The following is a 24,589-nucleotide window of genomic DNA, read 5'->3' as shown; positions in this document are numbered from 1 at the left end:
CAACACCAGGATGTGTGGGTACACACGGACGTGCTCTATTTGATTGGCACAGTGTCCTACTTTTCATCTGGTTTTGTTTGGACACATAGATACAATTTATTTGTCTAGAAAACCTTGATTCTATTCTTGGCTTTTGCCCTGATCTTGAGTAGGTCACTTGAGCTAAATGAAAAACTTTGTTGATTTTGGAAAAACAGGAATAGTAATACCTATTTTTCTTCCCTCTTAAGAATTATATAAAGATAAAATAAGATAGGAATATTTTCTGAAGACAAAACTTTAGTACAATATAGTTTATTATAATAATTATTATTTGTGGGGCTGAGGTCCAAGCATGTGCCTTGCCAAGTTAACATTAACCACAGTTTGTCAAGCATGCAGTAAGAAATTCTTGGTTTTAGTATGTCCAGACTTCTCGTGCAACATCCTGAAGTTCCCATTCTCCTCACTTATTTATTCTTTTTATACTTCTAGAGAAAAAGTAACTTTGAAAAGCAAAGGGACTTCGGTTGCATTCTATATAATAATTGACACTACATGTGCTTTAAGCCCTGAACTATACAGTAAAAGTTTTCTTGGATACTACTTTTTCCCCCATGATTCCTAGCACATAGCTTATTAAGTTATTAACCAGCAATTTCTCTGGCAGCATATTAAACTTTACTTTTAAACAAGTCACAGAGGGAGGGAAACATGCATCTCTCATAAAAAGGAATAAAAACATACATTCTCTAAAACAGTTTCCTCAGGCTTTGAACAAATCCCAAGCTCCACACAAGGGCTTTTTCATCATTCTCTGCACATAGCTTGAGTGTTAGTGCATTAATGAGAAAAAGATGCCTAATAGAAAGATGGAAAAATATGAGGGCCTCTGGGGAGTTTACTGAGAAGGCAGGTGAGCATTCATAGAGGAAAAAGGCAAAGTCATGGCTTTAGGTTGTGGATTTCCTCCTTAGCAGTGCCATTCCCAGAGGAAGCGGAGGAGGTGGGGACCTTGGCCTTGGTCTTAGAAGACCTACTGATTTCCGCAGGCTGCAGGCCATGTATATGCCTCCCTAGAATCCTAATAAAGGGATGAAGATCCTCTGCTACTTCCCCAAGTGAAACCCATTGTGCTCTGCGGTGCATGGCAGCCAGTGCCTTTGGAGATACTCACAGCTCATGGTCTTAGTACATAGTGACCCTATGAGAATTCCCTGGATGCTGGTTACCACCAGAGCACAGTCCAAATTGGAGGGGGAAAAATACCTTATACATAGGACATGAGTATGAATGCTTGCAAAGCTCCAGATCAAAGAAGACTGGATGGATGTTGGAGCACACAGTAAAAACTGCAGCCCTGCCATCACACTTCCTCCTGTCAAACACAAGGTAAATGTGAAGGCCCAGGAGCCCACTAGGCCCTGTAAGCTGCTAAGAAATCGCCTGACTGAAGATTTAAATCCTATTTACACTGGGAGTGGGGAAGCTTGTTCAAAAATATATATTGTAGGTTGGGCGCCAGGGCTCACACCTGTAATCCTAGGTACTTAGGAGGCTGATAGCTGAGGATCACAGGAAAGTCTGTCAGACTCTTACCTCCAGTTAACCACTAGAAAACCAGAACTGGTCCTGTGGTTCAAGTGGTAGAGTGCTCGCCACTACTAGTCTTGAGCTGAAGAGCTCAGGGACAGTGCCAGGGCCCAGGATTCAAGGCCCACAACAACAATAACAATTATATATATATATAGATATATATAGATACACACACACACACACTCACATTTGTATTTTGTGATCATCGTAGTTTAAACATATTCTGTTCTCAAAGAAGGCCATATGATGGTTTCTTGGCTAGAGTCTGGAGTAAAAATAGAAATCAAAACAGGAGAGGGAGAGGGGCTTTTTTGTTTCATTTAGATTTCTGCATTTACATGGCCTAATGTGGGGCTGGGAAGGTGGCTCAGTGGTAGAGCACTTGCCTTGCATGCTCAAGGCCCTGGGTTCGATTCCTCAGCACCACATAAGCAAAAAGAAAAAAGCCGGAAGTGGCGCTGTGGCTCAAGTGGTAGAGCATTAGCCTTGAGCTGAAGAGCTGAGGGACAGCGCCCAGGCCCAGAGTTCAGGCCCCATGACCGGACCCAAAAAAAAAAAAAAATACATGGCCTAATGTGTCCTGTATCAAAGAAGGGCCTCCTACCCCCTGACCACAGCAATTTTTCCTTTTGAAACCAAACACAAGATGTGGTGTCTGCTTTGTAGGGGCCACCATTGCAGCAACAGAACTACCTGTATTATAAGGAAGGCCAGAGGGACCTCTGTCTGGGTGATCAAAGGAAGGTGAATGAAATATCTTTGATGAAACCAGACATTCAGATTTCCTGGGAGGCTGTTCAGTCATTGAAGGCATACTAGAGGATGGACTTTGAGGAATATATGGTGTCGAATATGATTCATAAAACATATGGGAATGTTATATTCTCCCATTCTCTAGCCTCTTCATTTCTTCTATATTCATCCTACCCCTTCTGCCTTTTCCCTTGACTCTATATCTCTCCCCCTATCTCCACCCCCAAAATCTGGGTGGGCCAGCTGTCAGTGCAGAGTGCCACAGTCAGTCTTGCTGTTGATGGCATAGTGTATCACAGCTGATAGTCCAGGGTGCTGTAGCCAGGCTCACTGCTGGCTCTAGGCCATAAGCCACTCTGCTTCTCTTCCTTATGGCCTATATAGGAGACATGATAAGAAAAACCCAGACGCTGTGATGAGTTCCTGCTGGGACTCAAGACCCAGAGTCATTCCTAGCTGTCAGCCTGTGAGATGCACCTGTTTGGTATCTGGAATTCCTTTTCTTGACTCAGCCCAAGTCCTTCCATTTGTCCAAGCCCCTCCTCCATGACATTCACATTGATTGTTTTATGAGTATTTTGTTGGTCTCCATCCTCCTAAACCAGGCCTGAAATTTGCTCTCCCCCCACCCCCCCTTTCTACCCAGTAAGGATAACTCTACACTGCTCAGAAAGTTTCCCTGTCTGTCCAGTCAGGATTCTGAGGGAGTAGTACTGAGGAGTAGGGTGACTCAAAGCTGCTGCTGTTGAAGTCCAGATCAAGTTCCTAAAAGACTAACAGACCCCAGCTGCTAAGGCCAAAGCAACTGTTTCTAGCCCTCTCATTTAAGCAGTGAAACCCACACACTGTGTTGGAAATGAACTGTCCAACTTTAGGGGGAGGGAAGCTGGGAGGAGAAAAACTAGGAGAGAATGAGGGAGGGGGTGACACTGTTCAAAAGAAATATACTCATTACCTGAACCACGTAACTGTATATATCACTTTGTATATCACCTCTACAATAAAATTTAAGGGGAAAAAAAAGATGATAGTGAGTGCTTTTGAGTTACTAATGCATTGTACCTTCCAGGAAGTCCATCTAGTTTCACAGAATTTGCCCATTCTTGTATCATTTCCTGCAGTCGCTCCCTCTTCCACATCCCTTTAGTACTTCTTGCTATCCTCTCAAATGGTTATGTATCCAGGTCTTTGAACCTAATGCTTCCTCTATTGGAGTACTGCTCATGGTCTATGTCCAGAACACAATACTGTAGTATGATTGGCTATAGATTTCTCCCATTAAATTAGTAGCTTTCAAATTGTTAAGGCACTCATAACATGAAATACTTTTTATATTTGGCCTTAATACATATGACTGTGTGTCTGCATGCTGGATATGTATATGCATACACTCAGACACACTAAATACTTAGTGACCCATGAAATCTCTCATGGTTTAAAGTTTTAATAATAGCCATGTAATATATGAACAATCTGCGGGAGGGCAATGACAGGAGATTTACTGAAGATTTAGCATATTTAATTTCAGGAATAGCATATTGATTTAAATGTATCTACCACCATTTTAGATATCAAAATGGATACCATACCCCTGTTGCTACCAATCAATGTAGTGTAGTGTGTCTTTTTTTTTTTTTTTTTTTTTTTTGCTTGTCCTAAGGCTTGAACTTGGCCTAGGCACTGTCCCTGCGATCATTTTGCTCAAGGCTTAGTGCTCTACCACTGAGCCACAGCACCACTTCTGGCTTTTTCTATAGTTAGAGATAAGAGTCTCATGGACTTTCCTGCCTAGGCTGGCTTCAAACCATGATCCTTAGATCTCAACCTTCTGAGTAGCTGAGTAGCTAGGATTATAAGCATGAGTCACCAGTGCCTGGCTTATAGTATACCTTATCACTTAGAAAAAAAAAAGAATGATTCATTGAAACAAATCAATTAATAATTATATTGTTTCATTTCATTATTTACCTTTCATTTAAATATATTAAATATATTTATACATACATACATATCAATATATATAAATAACTTAGTAAAAAAGTATTCTGGGCAAGGACTTTTTAGAAGTCCTTGTATATAACAAATGAATTAATGAACCAAGGCTTACTCTTACTACTTTGACACACTGATTTATTTTTCTCCTTCTCTCTCACTCTCTTTCTCTACCTCCTTTCTTCCTTTCCTTTCTCTGATGCTGGTTACCACCCACTAGTTGATTTCATAACCAATCAAATGGGCTATAACTTGCAGTTTGAAAAACACTATTCAGGACTCTAAGTTCCTTGAGGGCAGTGACTGTGTCACTGAATTCTTTCATCTCCATGTTTCCAAACCCTGACACTATTTCTGGCTCTTGGTTGCCTCTGAATAAATGTTTTCTGAATGAATAGGCCTTAGTTAAAAAGATCTGCAGGCACTGGGATTCCGGAAGAGCCAGGAGAAGTGAATAATTTATCACAGACTTCCCAAGAGCTCCTGCTGTCTTCTAGACACTAGGACCATTGTGAACGTGTCTCAGAAGCCTAACTCTTTCTGCCCTACCTTCTGCTTCTCCCCAACTTCCAGGAGAGAGGGCAGGAGGTTTAATGAAGTTCAGAGATTTCCCAAGGCAAAAACATATTAATCAGGTTCTCGGGTGGATATTTGTCAAGGGGCAAATGATTTTTATAAATAGTGAAGAAAGCAGGGTTCTTAAAAATACCTTTATTTCATTTCATATATATAAACTTAGTCCTCATACCTGATTCCTTCTACCCCTTGTAAAGCCACTATTAGGCTGTTTTTCAGCCCATCTGTTAGACCCTGACCACTTCTTGGGTTTTGTTTTGTTTTTCAAGCACTATAAATCTTCATTAGACCATGCCCCATGCCAGGATTTTTCCATTTAGGGGTAGAAAAAAATCCCCAAGCCCACCAAAACCCTGTGGCTTGGTTTCCTGTCCAGCTGGCTTGCTGTTCTTTGGGATTTTATTCCTATCATCAAAGTGGCTTGACAGGCCAGGAACAAACCTCTGGCTCACCCTGAACTCACAGTGTGCCGATTCCGAGTCAGAACAAACATCAAGTAATAGCACGAGAAAAAGAAAAAGCAAAAAAAGTATTTTCCTGACTTAGAAGCCAGTTCAGAGAAAGCCCAACTCTGTGACTCCAGACAGGGCTGTTATGTGGCTGTCCTGGAGGGTGGAGTCTGGAACACTGCTGAGCTACCTCAAAGCCAGGGATGGACTACATTATGGTCCAGATCCTCTGTTCCTAGAATCTAAAGTGGTAGCATTTGAGGGAGCCTCCATGATTCTTTTGATTGTAGCAACTTGGTTGATTGCTTCACAGATATGAAGCAGCCAGAAGGGTCCCAGATATGTCCCAGGAGGCCCGGCACATCATCACCTTGTGCTGGGGCCTCGGGGAAATACAGTACAATGTAGCTTAACAGCATCCCTAAAGTTTACCAGCTTTTTCTTTGTTCATTTAGAAATATTTTTTAACTATTTCTTAGAAACCCTACTCATCAGACTTGTAATACAAACCAATTTCCCAAAACAAAACAAAAAAACACCCTTTTCCTTTATAGTTTTATCTGGCTCCATGGGAAAACATCCAAGGCATGTGGCCCTGACTCTGGGAGGCCACATGGCATCAGGCAGTAAATTATGACACTAGGGAATACCCAATCAATGTAGCCCAGCTCTTGAAAGCTAGGTTGCCTTGCTCATGTTTCTGCTTTTGCAACACATCCACATATCCCTGAACAAGCTGACAGATTCCTTCCCACATCTGTTTTCTTCCTCTTTTTATTTATTTTTTTAATTTTATTTTTAATTTTTTTTTTCCAGTTCTAGGGCCTTAACTCAGGGCCTAGGCACTTTCCCAAAACTTCTTTTGCTCAAGACTAGCGATCTATTACTTGAGCCACAGCTCCACTTCCAGCTTTTTCTGAGTGGTTAATTGGAGTCTCATGGACTTTCCTTCCCAGGCTGGCTTCAAACCACAATCCTCAGATAAATTACAGCCTTCAGAGTAGCTAGGATTACAAGTATGAGCCACCAGTACCTGTCCCCTTCCCCCAAATGCCTTTTTTTGTCATCTTTGTCAATATAAGTTTTTCCCATCTTACACTGACTAAGTTTTTGGAAATACATCTTTATAAGCCCTTACCACTTCTCTAGTCCAGCCTAGTATATATTTTCCTTTAACATTTTTTTATCTTATCTCAGAGTTTGTCTTTCTTTGCAAAAGCCGGCAAAATTCTCAGAGGCCAGAAACCCATATAATATGCATCTTCTTCCCATAGCAGCTCAAAATGGGATGCACTAGAAGCATTCTACCTGTTGTTGGGGGCCATTTGCTTATTACCCCTTTGCTAGATATCTGGTAGTTTATTGAATTCTCTGCCTCAGGATCAGCTCCATGTTGGGTTTTCTAGCTTTCTTTCCCTTTCTTTGGCAGTTGGGAGCCCCAGCTGTTCAGCAGTGAAATTCCCAAAAGTGAAAACACTAATCTTGAGATAAATTTCATAGATTGTGGGCTTTCTATTATGGTCTGTCTATTATGATAGATGATGGAAGGGTGAAATAGAGATAAAAGGAAGAGCAGAATTAGAAAATTATGCAAATATACAAGCAAAATCCAAGGCAATGTATTTTTTAATATGAGCTATAAAAATACTAAGAGAAAAAATATGGGAAATTTAAAATATTAGTATAATATCTAGAAAAGAGTCGGACTTTTATAAGCTCACATAAACCCAGGAGATATTTTTAAAAAATCAATGTATTGGACTGCATAAGAATAAACATTTCTTAATTGCAGAAGAATTATAAAGTTAAAAATGACAAACTCTGCAAAGTATTTGCAACAACTGTGACAAATGCAGATCTCCATATACAAAGAGCTCCTACAAATCTTTGAACATAGGTCAAAGGAAAGGAAATTGAATTATCTTTTAAGAAGCATATGAAAGAGTGGTCAATCTCACCCATAATAAAAGTAATCAGATAGCCAGGTGCTGATAGCTCACACCTGTAATTTCAGGAGGCTGAGATCTGAGGATCACGGTTCAAAGCCAGCCCAGGCAGGAAAACCATGTTGTCTCCAATTAATCACCAGAAAACTAGAAATGGTGCTGTGGCTCAAAGTAGTAGAGCCACTAGCCTTGATCAAAAAGAGCTCAGGGATGGATCCCAGGCCCAGAGTTCAAGACCCAGGACTGACAAAAAGAAAAAAAAAATTAGATATTATTTTTCACTTATCATCTTGGCATAGGTCAAAAAATTTAAATGAACTATGGTGTTCAGATTGTGGGGAAACTGGCATTCCTAGACATAGTTAATGAATATGTAAAATGACAAAGCTTTATTGGTGAACATCTTGTCAAATCAATGAAAATTTTAAATGTTCAAATACCTTGGTCCAGCAATAGGCTTCTGAGAACTTTGCCTCTAAGTAAGCATCCATATGCACAAAACTGTTAACCAACTATGTTTATTATAGCACTGTTTGTTTTGTTAAAACATGGTTATGCTAGATAGCCAGGCCCAGCTTTATAGCTATGCCATATAACTCAAACTCAGGATCTTCCTGCCTCAACTTCCCAAATGCTGGGATTACAGGCCTGTGCCACCACATTTGACACAACATTGATTTTTAGTAGCAAAATATCTTGATCTCAAGTTTGGAGGCATGGTTTATTGATAGAGTGCCAACCAATGAGTAGAAGCATCAATTATTGAGTTTGAATCCTGGTCTCAGACCTAAAAAAAAAAATCTTGATCTCAGTTCTGTCAAAGAGAAATAGATAGATCCATGAATTGGAGCAGTTCCATTTAAAAAGGGAAAAGAAAGAGAGGCAAATCTCTATGCCTAGTAGAAAGTTATTTAAAACACATTAGTGGGAAATAGTAAAGCCTAGAACTTGGTATAATAGTAAACCACCATTTTGTGAAGATAAACAAGTAGGGTATAAATGAATACAAGGAGCCTGGAAGGGTCAGACAGTAAAAAGTGATAGTAGTTTCACAGACTGGGCAGAGGATGGGGGGCTGCATAAATGCCATTTTGTATACCACACGCACATACTGCCTATTTTTTTAACTAAGTTTTCAAAACTTAATTTTTAAGTTTTAAAAATAGATCTGCATAGGTATACTTGTAAGCCAGAAACAAGGAATACAAACTGTAGATTTAGTATGTAAGAGTCTTAAGAACAAGCAGGTACTGACTGTAAGGGAAGCTAGTCAACAGCACAGATATCAAGATACAGCACAGTTCTGTTTCAAGCTAGAAGTGTCTGATATATAGAGTTGTTTGTTTTTTTTTTCTTTTTGAGACAGAGTCTAACAACATAACTCAGGCTTGAGATCCTCCTGCCTCAGTTTCCTATATGCCAGAATTCTAGTCATATACTACCATCCAGATTCAACAATGATGTATTTTTCATATTTGAGTATATGCTAGCTTATATATGCCAGTTGTGTGAGCAGTTTAGGACAGACATAAAAGGAAATGGTAAAAGTGTGAACACAGAACAAGAAGATTGGTTAGGACATCTGCCAGCCAAGAAACTGGTCTCCATTTCTGTGCCATCTCTGTTACACTGGAAGTAGAGAAGAGCTGAGGATGAGCCCTCCTTGAGCTGGTACCCCAGCCAGTTACACCACCTTGACAGTCACTACTGTGACTTACAATGAGACAGTAATGTTGGTAATGTTCCCATGGTACAGATAAGGAGTCTGTTCCAGTTACAGTGGTATCAGGTGGCAAAGCCACAAGACTCAGACTTAGTTGTGTCCTATTGATTTTACCACTTGTGCCAGGTCATTAACACATCAAAGAGAGCCTAGCCTCATCTGTGGTCAATATGAACCAAGCCTCAGAGTCAGGGCCCTTCAAGCACCATTCTCAAAAGAATGTCCTAAAAAATTCACTTTATTGAACAAAAAATATCAGCACCAGTGATTGTTAATCTTACATGTTCATTGCTCAATTGGTTGTTTTGAGTCTACAGATTCTTTTTCTCCACAGTATTAGATGCATAATTTTTATGAACAATAATTTTCCCCCCAAATTCTCCACTTAAGAGGGGAATAATCTATATCATTTCTTCTTCCTCTACCTCATTTTCAACTAACTAAAATATTATCTTACATTTTTGCTGACCTTTCACTTGTTTTATTTAAAGCCAGAGTAATAGAGTATTAGCTGTTTGGGCCCACTTAGCCTCTACCATATGCACTCAAACTTACTTTCTCACTTGTGTTGCTGATTTTTCTTACCACTTATGATTGTGTACCTACCTTATTTCAATCATCATCAAAACTGTCTAAGCCTCATGATGTGCCTAGTAGAAAGCACCCATTTTCTCCTTCTTGTGACTTAGGCCTGAGGGAGAGAAAATAATCAAGATATTTTCTGTTCTTTACCTTTCTAGACAGAATCCATGTTTGGTGACCAGAGCCGTATATCTTGATATTCTCTTCCTCTTGACTTACTGCCTCGACAGACCTCCAAAGGTCAATCAGCCAGGTATGATTCATAGTTATATCTTATTTTGGAATAATTAGAGGCCATTGAAATGTGGATGGGGTTTTTAACAGTTCTACCACATACTTCGCCCACATTTTGCTTTTGTAGGACTAACCACATGTTAGAATTCAACCATGTCTTTATAGCTCCCTCCTAGAAGCTTCTCAAGTAAACTTGTCCTTATTTGCTTAGAAGTTTACTGTTAAATATGGTCCATTTGGTCATTGAGGGAAGAGTGTGAACTCTGCTCAGATACCTTTGTGTTTTAGAAGCCTTGGCTTCTTCCTGTCCTTTGCATCTTCATTGTACATCTTTAGAAATTGATTTTTCTGGGCTGGGAAGGTGGCTCAGTGGTAGAGTGCTTGCCTTGCATGCATGAGGCCCTGGGTTCGATTCCTTAGCACCACATAAGTAGAAAAAGCTGGGAATGGTGCTGTGACTCATGGCAGAGTGCTGGCCTGAGCTGAAGAGCTCTGAGGGTCTGTGCTCAGCCCAGAGTTTAGGCCCATGACCACAAAACAAAAAACAAACAAACAAAAATTGTTTATTCTGTTCCATCTTGTGCAATCACCAAGCTTTCTCATTTGATACTAGAGCTGCAACATTTGAGCCCCAATCATCATATCTCCCCATGTAAGAACTGCTTCCTCAGGCTCTGACTTCATACATGTCTCTAGGTCATGTATGTTTCTGCCACAGATCCACATACAATTGTTCTGTTTTATTAATGATTCACAAAATTTTTTTTAAGGGAGAAGGACAACCCAAAAAAATTTTTTATGTGTTTATATAAGAGGCCACAGGAAGTGCTGTACATGAGTTCCAGGCCACAGACTGAAACTGATTTTCATCAACACAAACTGGAGTGCAGGATAATGAGCCTGCAACTGGTTAAAAATCTGCCTCTTCTAATTGATTAGGGCTGTCTAAAGAGGCTACGATTACAAAGTCAGATTTTGAGCACAAGCAGGCCAGGCCTTTCCTTGGTTACATTTAGTCTGTCAATGATTTGTTATCTTCAGTAAATACGTTCAGGCTGTCAGAGTCCAGCTCTGTCCATATGGAACCCTGTTCCCCAATTCAAACCCATTTAAAATGCTTTGCAGGAAGCAGGGACAAGGAGTGCAAAACCATTTCCCCCAGACTGATGTGTAATAGTCCACAAAGCCTCTGTGGCCATGCCCAGGTAATCAGAACACAGTCATTGTCCTCTGTCCCACATCCTTGCATAGGGGCCGCTGTTGTGTCCATTTAGTAGCACAGGATCATATGGTAGCACTAAAAAGTGCAGTTCTACACACCTCTTGCTTGCCTCAATGTAATTATGAACAGTGCCCTCCTTTTATTCTTTTTTTTTTTTTTTTTTTGGTGGGGGGGTCCGGTCATGGGGCCTGAACTCTGGGCCTGGGCACTGTCCCTCAGCTCTTCAGCTCAAGGCTAGCGCTCTACCACTTGAACCACAGTGCCACTTCCGGCTTTTTTCTTTTTGCTTATGTGGTGCTGAGGAATCGAACCCAGGGCCTCATGCATGCAAGGCAAGTGCTCTACCACTGAGCCACCTTCCCAGCCCCCCTCCTTTTATTCTTGAGAGTATCATTTACATAACAAACTACATAAACCTTAGCTATTAGAGACCTCAGTATTATATCCACCTTAATTTATACTTGACTAAAGTCCAAAAGTTATAGATAAAATAAATTGTATGTTAGATTTCTGCTATCTCTGTACATCACTTCCTTATTCCATGCACTTAACTGCTTATGTGTGTATCTAAAGGATACATAAGGATCCTGACAGAGTTTTGTGGCTGACAGTAATCTTTGGCTTATTTGAATTGTATTTTTCTTGGCTCGTTTCGTATCATTATCTCTGGTCTAGAAGAGAATTAACTGTTGTGTGTTGTAAAATATCTTTTCCCCATCTTCTTTTCTCTTATTGATAAGCTTGGCTCCATGAAGACAAAATTAAAATTACTCTTTTTTTCTATGTTTGCCAGTACTTGGGCATGAGCTTAGGATCTCACACTACAGCTTGGCTTTTCTACTCATGACTGGCCTCTACCATTTGAACTATGCATATTTAATCCAGCATTTTGCTGGCTAACTGTAGAGAAGAGTGCCACAGACTTTTCTGCTCAGGATTGCTTCAAGCCTCAATTTTCAGATCTCAGCCTCCTGACTAGCTAGGATTATAGGTGTATGACACTGGTACCTAACTCCAAACTGTTACTATGTAGTTTCCACTTCAATACAGTGTGATCATAAAGATAGTTTGTCAGGAATCTACTTGACTAGGGATACCATGCCTGACTGATCCAGAAAAAAAGCCTGCACTGGTGGCTCACACCTATAATCCTAGCTACTCAGGAGGGTGAATTCTGGGGGTCATAATTCAAAGCCAGCCCATGAGATTCTTATTTTGAATAAACTACCTAAAGAAATGGAGCTGTGGTAGAGCACTAGCCTTGAGCAACAAAAGCCCAAGGACAGTGCCCAGGCCCAAATTTCAAGCCCCAGAACTAGTATCCTCCAAAAAAAGTCTTACTCAAAATAAAAATTATTAAATAAAATTACTTATATTCTCATTGTTTTTTTTGGAGGGGGGGAGGGGTCCAGTTGAGGGGCCTGAACTCTGGGCCTGGGCGCTCTCCCTCAGCTCTTCAGCTCAAGGCTAGCACTCTACCACTTGAGCCACAGTGCCACTTCCGGCTTTTTTCTTTTTGCCTATGTGGTGCTGAGGAATCGAACCCAGGGCCTCATGCATGCAAGGCAAGCACTCTACCACTGAGCCACCTTCCCAGCCCTATATTCTCATTCTTATGGTATGTGATACATGTTGAATACCTGTAGCAAGAGATGATTATGTCTTGAGCTTTTAAGTACAATAAGGGTGGGATACATTTGAAACACTAAAGGAAAAGTGCCTTTTGCCATTTCTACTTGGGGAGATAGGAAGAGCTCAGTTGAAGAGGATGTTTTGGTCATAAGAAAGAATTTCACCGGATGGGCCAGTAGGAGGTGGATAACCAGGGGAGAGTGAGGGCAGAGCCACTAGGGGCACAAATCAGCACAGCCTTAGAGAACTAGGGCAGGGTCAAGGCTAGGAAGGTGAGACTGATGAAGCAGAAATTCAGTCGTGGAGCGCTCCACAGGTCAAAGGAGACTGTTGTGGAGGATATAGAACAAAATGGGATCATGTGGTTTTTGAGGCAATGTGGCATTTCTTTCTCTACCCTATCCTCATCAACTCTTAGGACCCTTAAAGAGCCAAGTTTCTGTTGTCATCCAAAATGAGTGTAATTGAAAATCCATTGGCTATCTAGGAGATTCTCCTACTTTTATGTTAATCCATTTTTGGAGGCTTGAGAAACTTGGGGCATGGAGACTGGCATGAAAGGCCATACAGTGTTAAAAATAGTTGTTCAAAATGCTGAGATTATAGGGGATTTAGGCCTGTTATTTTCCGTTTAACTACCTTTATGAGTGATTCTGTTTCGTTTATGAGTACATACATTTAAACACTGAATGTAAGTATGAATCTTAAAAGAGACTAATTTTCCCAAAAGAAAATGAAGCAATAATTTCAGGAATTTTCTTTTTTGGTATGCAGGACATAGAGAAGGCTCTGCCTATCTCCTTCTGAAGCCCTATTTTATAAGTGACCTTAGAAGGCTGTTGCTGCCTTTAAAATTAGAGGGCTGGGGGCATAAACAAGGAGAAAAACAGTGAAGGAGAAAGGCAAGAAGGTAATTAGGAAAGCTTAAGATAATGATGTGTTTGTGCAATCAAACTTTTATCTTAGTACTTCCCAATCATTTGAGGTTTCCTCAGCCATTAACTGGGTTTTTAAAAGTCCAAATCTGGGAGTTGTGTTTGGAGTTTTAAACTGATTTAAGCCCACGAGGACTCTTTGTCCCCAGTGTTCTCGTTCCCCATCTGAACCCAGCTGTCATCATTAGTATATACCAGTTTCCTGTAGAAAGGAAAATTATAGTCTCTGGTTATAGCTGGAGGAGTAAGAAGAAAAAGTCTTAACTTGCTACAAGGACCCAGGGGCTCTATTCTTATGCCTGATCAGAGATGTTGAAACAAAGAGCTTTAATTCTCATTTTAAATTTATTTTTAAGTTATTTATAGCTCTCAGATTAGAAATTTCCCATTGAAATATCTATTGACAAAAATATCCTCTAAGACCTGACTCAATATTTACCTTTTTTTTTCTGTGAGAGATGGGCTTTCTTATTTTTCTTTTGTTTATTACCTTAAACTTGGGTTTTTCATGGATCCTGAATTAAATATTCTCTTCTGTTAAGTTTAATATTATACCGACTTACACATTCAGACTTTTATTTTAAATTTTCTTGGTGGATTTATGTGTGAGTTTTTCCTTTTCTGTGCTCCAATTTACTAATTTTTTGTGCAACCTTGTTCTTTTATCCTTATGTGTGTATTTATTACAGTATTAATCTTGAAGAGAATTTGATTATCCAAAAGTAATAAATGACATCATAATTTCATTAAAATGTTTTAGCTGAAAAGGGATTTGTCCATAACACATAATTTGTATAAATAATCCAGAGGCTATTTTTCTATCCCAGGGATATATACAGGATGCCCATTGTACTCTCCTTTTTAAGAAACATTGTTTTCACCTCTTGGTAGGAAAATAGCACTGCCAACATTCATTGAGCACTTAACTTCCAAGCACTGTGGCCAGGCATTTTATGTAACTTTTATCTTAGTACTAGTGTTGAAGAAACTAAGACAGAGAAACTGCCCCAAGTTACATATATACTTAAGGTGGCAGAGCCTAAAGGTTTCCAGCCACCCACACTATGCTCATAATACAAGGAAAGACTGGTCACTGTCTTAGGAGGGTGATCGCAGAACTCTTCTCTGTGGATCCAGATTGCCAGGTCTCTGCCCATACTACAGAACTCCCAGACCACAGAGAGGGATCCTTTTATAGGAGCTTCTAAATCACAGAATTTTATGGCGCCCTTCTTGCCTGAGTTCCTATTCCCATCTCGAGGGTATATGGAATAACCTAAGAGCAGAGCCAGACATATTACTAGAAAGAGAAAACTTGCTCTCCTGAAGCCACCTGCCCTTTTCCCTTGGAAAGTGGATCTGTAGCCACTACACCAAAGACTTCCCAATACCAGGCTGCTGGCAACTGAGTTTTGTGGTTTCTTTGTTAGTTGAGATTTATAAGTTGAGATCTCATCACTCTGCCAAGTACAATAAACAACTGGAATGTTATTTTTATTATTGTTACTTTTTTTTTTCTAAATGCCTTAAAAGTGACCAGCTTGTGACGTGAAGTCAGAATCACCAAATATCTAAATACCAAGTCAGTGGGCTTTATAGCTCAGTATTAAATCAGAAGACAAGTCTTGTTTATTACTTCTTGGGTTATATAAGAGAAGTTAGGTAATGTAAACCTTCCCTCAGGCCAGCTGAGATGTTGATGATGGTTAAGTGGTAAAATCTGGAAGAAATATTCAACAGTGCTTTGTATTTGTACTGCCTAGAAGGTGAGTAATATATATGTGACATGAATAAAAATAAGGTCGGTTATTTTTATGACTTATTAACTTCCTTCACTTAAGTTCTTAAGAGATAAAGCTGAACAATTACAGAGAATGAAAACACTGGCAATTTACAAACTCCTACATTAAATATTTGGTCTAATTGGGTTAAATTTAAGCAATTCCATCTGAACAAATTGAAAACAATTCTTATCTGTTCTATGGTCACACACTTTTATTGGTGGTGGATGCAGATGTGGTTAATATGACACAGTTGGTGTGATTCTTTCAGTTCCGGGTGGGATTAAGAATGTATTTTTAGAATCTTCTGGGAACTTTTCATTCCTGGGCCTGCAGCAGTGAAATTTCAGGGGATGGGAGGAGAAGACATATTGTCAATGAATTGGTTTTCTCTGAAACACTGGGACTGTCTGCCATCTGAACTGTTGCTTTTGCCAAAATATTTTTCCCAGGGAAGGGTAAGTGCTAAAATAAGCACATGAGTCCTCGCTGTCTTTCAAAAGTCAAGGCATACATTAGAAAGAATAAAATAATGTTATTTGCAGGGAAATGGATACAACTAGAACAAATCATGTTTAGTGAGGTAAACCAAGCACATGTTCTCTCTGATATGCAGAAGTTAGATCTAAAATACACTGGGATGTGATCAATTATACAGGATTCTAGATACAGTGAGACCGAAAGAGGATACTCTTAGGAGAGAATCAGAAAGGTGCAGGGCTAATAAGTGCCTCTTCATAGTTATATAAAATAATATACATACTGAAACAAACTCCAAGATAAGGAAACAAAAGACTTCTTTTTTTCAGTTTTTAGCTTTTGATGATTCTGTCTTCTTTACCATATACATGGTGTATTCACATGTATATCTTTGGGAGGGTGGGAGAGAGGGCACAGAACTCGAGGGAAACAGGATGAAAAAGTGCAGCACTGGAGCTCACTGGACATTGATGAAAGTGAACAATACAACTTGTGGGTGGAGACAAGAGGGAGGGACTGGGAGAGAATGAGGGAACAAAAGACACTGTAGGAAAAGAACTGTACTCATTTCCTGATTCATGTAATTGCAATCCCTCTGTACATCACCTCTATCATAACAATAAATAAATTTAAAGAAAAGGTCAAGGCACAGTCAATAATCAGTGAACATATGTGAAAATGGAACTAAATAATTTAGGATGGATAGGGCTGGGAGAAATGGGGAGAAAAATGATGGGGTGACATTGATCAAGATGAATTATACTCAGAAACCGACATGTTGAGTTGAAACCCCTTTGTACAACTACTTAAAGATAATCTTTTCAAAAAAAATTAAATCAAGGCAATTCAGAGTGTTATTAGATTGTTAGATTAATTTGTTGATTCCAAGTCTGATGTCAATATATAAATCTTCAGTTCTCAGAACTTCAGCTTAAAATCATTTGATCAGTAGGTAAAGTGGAAATTGTTATAATTAAATGTCTTACCTGAGGTCAACCAGAGCTAGCTAGTGAAAAGGTTCAGCTTTTTTCATTCCTGGTCCAGCTGCCCATTTTATTGACCCAATTAAGGGACTTAAAATAGTGTAAGAGTTTGGACTTAGTGTCTGTGTCTATGATTGAGCTATGTCTGAAACCATCTAGCCTACATTCCTACCCCAAGAAAAAAACACTGTTCAAATGATCAAGAAGTTTCTCAAATCATCTATGATTTCAAGTTTCTACTTCTTCCTACCTCTCTCCACTCCAGCCCTTCATCACAAATAATCTGAAACTCATTGCCCATGTCAATTACATTGGTGTACAAATACCTTTTGAAAGTCTATTCTAGATATTTCATATGTAGAATCATACCTATGTGGCCCTTCATGTTTAGGTTCTTTCACTAACCTGTTTCCAAGCTCATTCATGTTGTAGCATAAATTATTGCTTTATTCTTTTTTATAGACAACTAATATTCAGTTGTATAGATATCACATTTTGTTTACCAGTCGATGGATTTTTGGTTTGTTTCCACATTTGAGGTATTGTGAACAATGCTACTATAAATATTCCTGGGCACATTTTTGCAGAGAAATGTGTTTTCAGTTCTTCTGAGTATCTTCCTGGGAACCCAGTTTGAGGGCCATATACAAATTCTAAGTTTAACATTTTTGAGAAGTTACTAAACTGTCTCCACCATCTAACATTTCTACCAGCAATTTATTACATTTCTAATTTCTCCACATTCTTGTCAACACTTATTATGTCCATTTTTTAATTTTAGCCATTCTAGTGTGTATGAAATAGTATCTCATTATACTTTTGGTTTGTATTTTCCTAATAAAAAATGATGTTGTCCATCATTTCTAGTACTAATTGGTCATTTATGTATCTTTGGAGAAATGTCTTCAGATCACTTGCTCATTTTTAATAGGGTCTTTGGGTTGTTGTTGTTGTTTTTTAACTGTAAAAGCTCTGTATATACTAGATTTTAATTTCTTGCAAACTACAGAATTTGAAGTATTTTTGGTACATCTAAGTATTTTGTACATTGATCTTATACCCAGAGCATACTGCTTTCTTTCCATTATTTTGTAGTAATTTTTTTCACTTTTCCTGGTGTGCATCAGTTGAAGTACTTCAGTCATATTATATCCTCCCACCCCTTTACCCTCCCATGGTTCTTACCCCAAAATATTTCTCCCCTGTTTAATACTTACATATTAAAGGTTGAAGTTTTTCATGTAAGAGAGAACGTATAATATTTGTCTTTCTCAGTCTGACTTACTTTGCATGATGACTTCTAGATCTATCCATTTCCCTGCAAAAAAGACACAATTTCAACTGGGAATGTGGCTTAGTGGTAGCTTGCCTAGCATGCATGAGCCCTGGGTTCGATTCGTCAGTACCATATAAAGAGAAAAAGCTGGAAGTGGCAGTGGCTCAAGGGGTAGAGCACTTGCCTTGAGCACAGAGAAGCTCAAGGACAGTGCACAGGCCCTAAGTTCAAGCCCCAGGACTGGTAAAATAAAGCAAAAACAAAGCCACAATTTCATTCTTCTTTGTCACCAATTAATACTCTATCATAAACCAATTTCTTTATCCATTTATCTGTTGATAGACACCTAGGCTCATTCCATGGTTTAGCTAGTATGAATACTGCTACTGTACATGGGTTTGCATCTATCTCTACTGTGTGCAGATTTACATTGCTTTGGATATATGTCCCAACAGTAGTGCAGCAGGATATATATATTTTTGAAGCACCTCCAAACTGATTTCCATAGTAGCTGTACTCATTTATATTCCTACCAATAATGTATTAAGAGTCTATTTTTGTCTTTCACCTATCCCTGCATCCTCAACAGCATTTTTGTTTGCTTCCTTTTAAAAAAAAATGTTGTTATTATAAAGGTGATGTACAGAAGTCAAGTAAAGAGTACATTTCTCCTTGGACAATGTCACCCTTTCCCTCACTCTCTCCCAGTTCATTTTCAACATATCATTACTACATTTGGTCATCCTTTGTCCCTTCATTTCTTTGCCTCCCTTTATACTCCAAATGAACACACAGAACAAAAAGGAAAGAAAACAAAAAAGAAAACACCACCTCTTGTTTTCATTTCCTGGAGTTCCTTTTAATATTGTTTTGTGTGATTAAATATACATAGGCATGTTGCCTTTCTGTTCCTTTACTCAGAGTATCCTCCTTTGGTCTCACTGTGTGTGAATTAGTTTAGTTTCTTGAACTCCTTTTATCTTTCAGATATTAAGCCTTTATCTGATGTATTGCTGATAAAGATCTTCTCCCAGTCTGTTGGTTGTCCTTTTGTTTGTTTTCTGGACTACCATTCTGACTGGGATGATACTGAATCTCACTGTAATTTTGATGTTACTTCCTTTATAATTAAGAATGGCATTTTTTCATGAGTTTATTGGCCATTTGAACTTCATCATTTGAGAACTGTCCGTTTGATTCATTTCTCCATTGGATTTACTGGTTTGTAATTTTTGGAGTTCCTTATATATTCTGGATAGTAATTCTTAATGATAGCTAGCAAAGATGTTCTCCTTTTCTGTATGTAGGTTGTCTCTTGATTCTGATCATTGTTTCCTTTGCCATATAGATGCTTTTTAATTTGATAAAGTTTCATTTGTCAATTCTTTTATTTCCTGGGCAATTAGAGTCCTGTTCAGAAAGTTATAATCTCCGACTTTAGGTATAACCAAAGGTATAACCTATGTCGGTATATTTTCCAGGGTCTTCCCTATGTTTTCCCCTAATAGTTTCAAGATTCTAGGCCTTACACGTAAACTTTTGATTCATTTTGAATTAATTTTTATAGGGTAAGGGATAGGGACCTAACTTCAGTTTTTTATCCAGTTCCTTGCACCATTTGTTAAAGAGGTTGTCTTTCCTCCAACAGGTTTTGTTTTTTGTTTTTTTTTTTTTATTGTAAAGATTCTATACAGAGGGTTACAGTTACATGAGTGGGGTAATGAGTACACTTCCTCTTGAACATTGTTACCCCCTCCATTGTTTTCTCCCTACCATCCCCTCCCTCCCTCCCTTCCCCAAGGTTCTTTTTTTTTTTTTTTTTTTTGATTGTGATTAAGTGATTACTTAATTTCCGGAAATTCACAGTATTGTGGAATAATGATGCTCATTTAAAGTCACATGTTCATTCTAACTTTCCTGGAGCAAATTGTCTATCACAGTCTGTAATATATAACGGTGTTCATATGTTATATACCATACACGTGATCAGCAGCATGGGGATATTTAGTAGTGGTTCAACCAGATGAGTGGGAGTTCTTTGTTTCTTAAGTCCTGTTAGTTTTGTCATATCACCTAACATTTTGGATTTATCATCCGCTTATCAGGGAGACCATGTACTGTTTGTCTCTTCGTTCTTGGCTTACCTCGCTCAACATGATTCCTTCTAGCTCCATCCATTTCCCTGCAAATGCCATTATTTTGTCATTTCTAATGGCTGCATAATATTCCATTGTGTATAGATACCACAATTTTTGGATCCATTCATCTGTGGTGGGGCATCTAGGTTGTTTCCATATCCTAGCTATTGTGAACAGTGCTGCAATAAACATGGAGGTGCACGTGTCCTTGTATATTGGTTCCTGTTGTTCAGGGTAGATGCCTAGAAGTGGTATGACTGGGTCGTAAGGGAGGTCAATCTTTAGCTTTCTAAGGACCCTCCAGACTGCTTTCCAAAGTGGTTGTATGAGTGTACATTCCCACCAGCAGTGTAATAGCGTTCCTCGTTCTCCACATCCCCTCCAGCATTCGTCGTTGGCTGATTTGTGGATGTGGGACATTCTGACTGGGGTAAGGTGGTATCTCAGGGTTGTCTTTATTTGCATTTCCTTCACCACCAGGGATGATGAACATTTCCTCATGTGTTTCTTTGCCATTTTTATTTCTTCCTTTGAGAAGTCCCTCTTTAGTTCCCTTGCCCATTTAGTAATTGGTTTGTTAGGTTTGGGAGGGATTAGTTTCTTGAGTTCCCTGTATATACAGGATGTTAACCCCTTGTCTGATATATTGCTGGTAAATATTTTTTCCCAATTAGTTGGTTGTCTTTCTAGCTTGGTTGCGATAGCTTTATCTGTGCAGAAGCTTTTTATTTTAAGGTAGTCCCATTTGTCGAGTCTCTCTCCAATTTGTTGTGACCCTGGGACTCTGTTCAGGAAGTTCCTTCCTGTGCCTATTAGTTCAAGTGTCTCTCCTACTCTGTCCTGCAGTAGTTTCAGAGATTCAGGTTTAATGTTAAGGTCTTTAATCCATTTTGAGTTGATGTTGGTGCATGGTGATAGGCTGGGGTCCACTTTTAGTTTTCTGCATGTGGCTGCCCAGTTTTCCCAGCACCAGCGGTTGAAGAGGCTGTGTTTCTTCCATTGTATGTCTTTGGCTCCTTTGTCGAATATCAGCTGGCTGTAGGCCTGTGGATTTATTTCTGGATCTTCTATTCTGTTCCATTGGTCTTCGGGTCTGTTTTTGTGCCAGTACCATGCTGTCTTTGTTATTATAGCTCTGTAGTAGAGTTTGAAGTTCGGCATGGATAGCCCTCCCATATTGTCTTTATCCCCTAGAATTGTTTTGGCTATTCTAGGTCTTTTGTTGTTCCATATGAATTTTTGGACTGTTTTCTGTATTTCAGAGATGTACGTCATTGGGATTTTAATAGGAATTGCGTTGAATTTGTATATTAGTTTTGGAAGTATTACCATCTTTACTATATTAAGTCGGCCTATCCAGGAGCATGGGAGGTCTTTCCATTTCCTAGTGTCTTCTGCAATTTCTTTCTTTAACTTTTTATAGTTCTCATTAAATAGTTCTTTTACATCTTTGGTTAGGTTAATTCCTAAATATTTTATTTTTCGGGAGGTTATTGTGAATGGGGTTGCTCCCTTTATTTCCCTCTCTTCCTGTACATTATCAGTGTATAGGAAGGCAACTGATTTTTGTGGGTTTATTTTGTATCCTGCTATTTTGCCAAAGTGATTTATGATTTCTAAGAGTTTGGGGATGGAGTTTTTGGGATCTTGGAGGTATAGTATCATGTCGTCTGCAAAAAGGGATAGTTTAACTTCTTCTTTTCCTATGCGGATCCCTTTAATGTCTTTTTCTTGCCTTATTGCCCTGGCTAAGGGTTCTAGGACTATATTGAAGAGGAGTGGAGACAGTGGACATCCTTGCCTTGTTCCTGATTTTAGGAGAATTGGTTGTAGCTTTTCCCCATTAAGTATAATATTGGCTATTGGTCTGTCATAAATGGCTTTTATTGTTTTTAGAAATGTTCCTTCTATTCCTATTTTCTCCAGAGCTTTTAGCATGAATGAATGTTGAATTTTGTCAAAGGCCTTTTCTGCATCTGTACCGATAATCATATGATTCTTGACCTTGGCTCTGTTGATATGTTGGATTACATTTATTGACTTACGTATGTTAAACCATCCCTGTGTCTCTGGGATGAAGCCTACCTGGTCATAGTGAATTATTTTTTTTATGTGTTTCTGGATTCTGTTAGCTAGAATCTTGTTAAGGATCTTTGCATCTGTGTTCATCAAGGAGATTGGCCTGTAATTCTCCTTTTTGGTTGGGTCTTTGCCTGGTTTGGGGATGAGTGTGATATTGGCTTCGTAGAATGAGTTTGGGATAGCTCCTTCCTTCTCTGTTTCTCTGAAGAGCTTGAGGAGTATGGGTATTAGTTCTTGTTTGAAGGTCTTATAGAATTCTGCTGTGAATCCATCTGGTCCTGGGCTTTTTTTTGTTGGAAGACTTTTGATAGCTTCCTGTATCTCATTATAGGATATTGGCTTATTTAATTGGTTAACTTCTTCTTTGCTCAGTTTGGGCAACTTGTATTTCTCTAAAAATGCATCCATTTCTGCCCGATTTTCTTCCTTTAGAGAGTATAGCTTTTGAAAGTAGTCTGTTAGAATTGTTTGGATATCTTGGGTACGTGTGGTGATGTTTCCCGTGGCATCCCTAATCCTATTAATATGGGTTTCCTCTCTTCTTTTTTTAATTAATCTAGCCAATGGGCCATCAATTTTGTTTATTTTTTCAAAGAACCAGCTTTTTGTTTGGTTTATTTTGGTTATGGTTTTCTGATTTTCTAATTGGTTAATCTCTGCTTTTAATTTGGTTATCTGGCTTCTTCTAGTAGCTTTAGGTCCCATTTTTTCCTGTTTTTCTAGCTGTTTTAATTGCAACATGAGATTATTTACTTGGTCTGTCTCCATTCTCTTGATGTGGGCACTGAGGGCAATAAATTTGCCCCTCAGGACTGCTTTTGCTGTGTCCCACAAGTTTCTTTGTGAGGTGTTTTCATTTTCATTGAGTTGTAGGAAATGCTTTATTTCTTCTCTGATCTCTTCTGTTATCCAGGCATTGTTAAGGAGTGTGCTGTTCAATTTCCATGTATTGGAGAAATTTCTGCGGTATGCTTTGTTATTGAGAGCTAGCTTGATTCCACTGTGGTCAGATAGGATACAGGGGATTATGTCGATCCCTTTGTATTTGCTTAAGTTCCTTGCATGAACTATGATATGGTCTATTTTGGAGAAAGTTCCGTGAGCTGCTGAGAAGAATGTGTACTGTGTTGTTTTAGGGTGAAATACTCGGTAGATGTCAGTTAATTCCGCTTGCAGTATGGCCTCTCTTAATTCGGTAGCTTCTTTGCCAATCCTCTGGTTGGTAGACCTGTCCTTTGGTGAGTGTGGTGTGTTAAAGTCTCCTAGTATTATCGTATTGGGATCTATTTTATTCTGTAAGTTTGAGAGCATTTGTTTGACATATCTGGGTGCACCAATATTTGGGGCATATAAGTTGATGATGGTTATATCCTCCTCTTGGATTGTTCCCTTTATTAATATGTAGTGTCCGTCCTTGTCTTTCTGTACTGATTTTAATGAAAAGTTTATTTTGTCAGATATCAGGATAGCTACACCTGCTTTCTTACTGGGGGCGTTTGATTGGTAGATCCTTTTCCACCCCTTCACTCTGAGTTTGTTTGTATGTTTGGCTGAGAGGTGGGTCTCCTGAAGGCAACAAATGGATGGGTCTTGTTTTCTTATCCAGTCCTCAGTTCGTTTTCTTTTAATTGGCGAATTCAGCCCATTTATATTAAGAGAAAGTATAGAGAGATGCATTGTTGTCCCTGCCATTCCGTTTTCCTAAGTTTTTCTTTTTTCCTTTCCTCCTGTGCTTGCTCAGTTAGACTTTGAGTAACGCCTGTTTGGGGCAGGCCCCAGTTCCTGGCTGCTTTCTTCAGGTTGTGTCCCCCCTCTTAGAATTCTTTGTAATGCTGGCTTAATGTTTATGTATTCATTTAGTTTTTCTTTGCTATTAAAAGTTTTCAGTTCTCCATCAAATGTGAATGCTAGCTTTGCCGGGTAGATCAGTCTGGGTTGGCAGTTATTGGCTCTCAGGGCTCGTATGGTGCTTTCCCAGGCTTTTCTTGCGTTCATTGTTTGTGCTCCAACAGGTTTTTAATATCTTTGACAAAAAAAAAAAAAAAAAATCATATGCCTGTGGCCATGTGGGCTTATTTCTGGTCTTTATTCTTTCCCATTCATCTGTGTGTTTTCTTCTGTACCAGTACCTTGCTGGTTTTGCTGCTTTGGCTGTCTGGTATAATTTGAGGTCAGGTATTGTGATAACCTCCAGAATTGCTCTTTTTTGCTAAGGGTTGTTGTGAAGTAA

At 39.0% G+C, this 24,589-nt stretch overlaps 1 protein-coding gene across 4 annotated transcripts in view; it reads left to right on the top strand.

Annotated features, from left to right (window-relative positions):
- Positions 1–24,589, top strand: part of Thada (THADA armadillo repeat containing) — a 351,130-nt gene that overhangs the window by 263,331 nt on the left and 63,210 nt on the right. For all 4 annotated transcript variants that reach the window (XM_070025487.1, XM_070025484.1, XM_070025486.1 and 1 more), the window contains one exon: positions 9,755–9,849. In XM_070025487.1, coding sequence (XP_069881588.1) covers positions 9,755–9,849 — 95 coding nt within the window. The remainder of the gene's footprint in view (positions 1–9,754; positions 9,850–24,589) is intronic.

Source organism: Dipodomys merriami, unplaced genomic scaffold (assembly GCF_024711535.1).
Source record: "Dipodomys merriami isolate MVZ:Mamm:240054 unplaced genomic scaffold, mDipMer1.0.p SCAF_17, whole genome shotgun sequence".
Taxonomy (NCBI): Eukaryota; Metazoa; Chordata; class Mammalia; order Rodentia; family Heteromyidae; genus Dipodomys; species Dipodomys merriami.
Note: the sequence above shows the minus strand (reverse complement) of the source record. Positions and strands in the feature narration are given on the sequence as shown.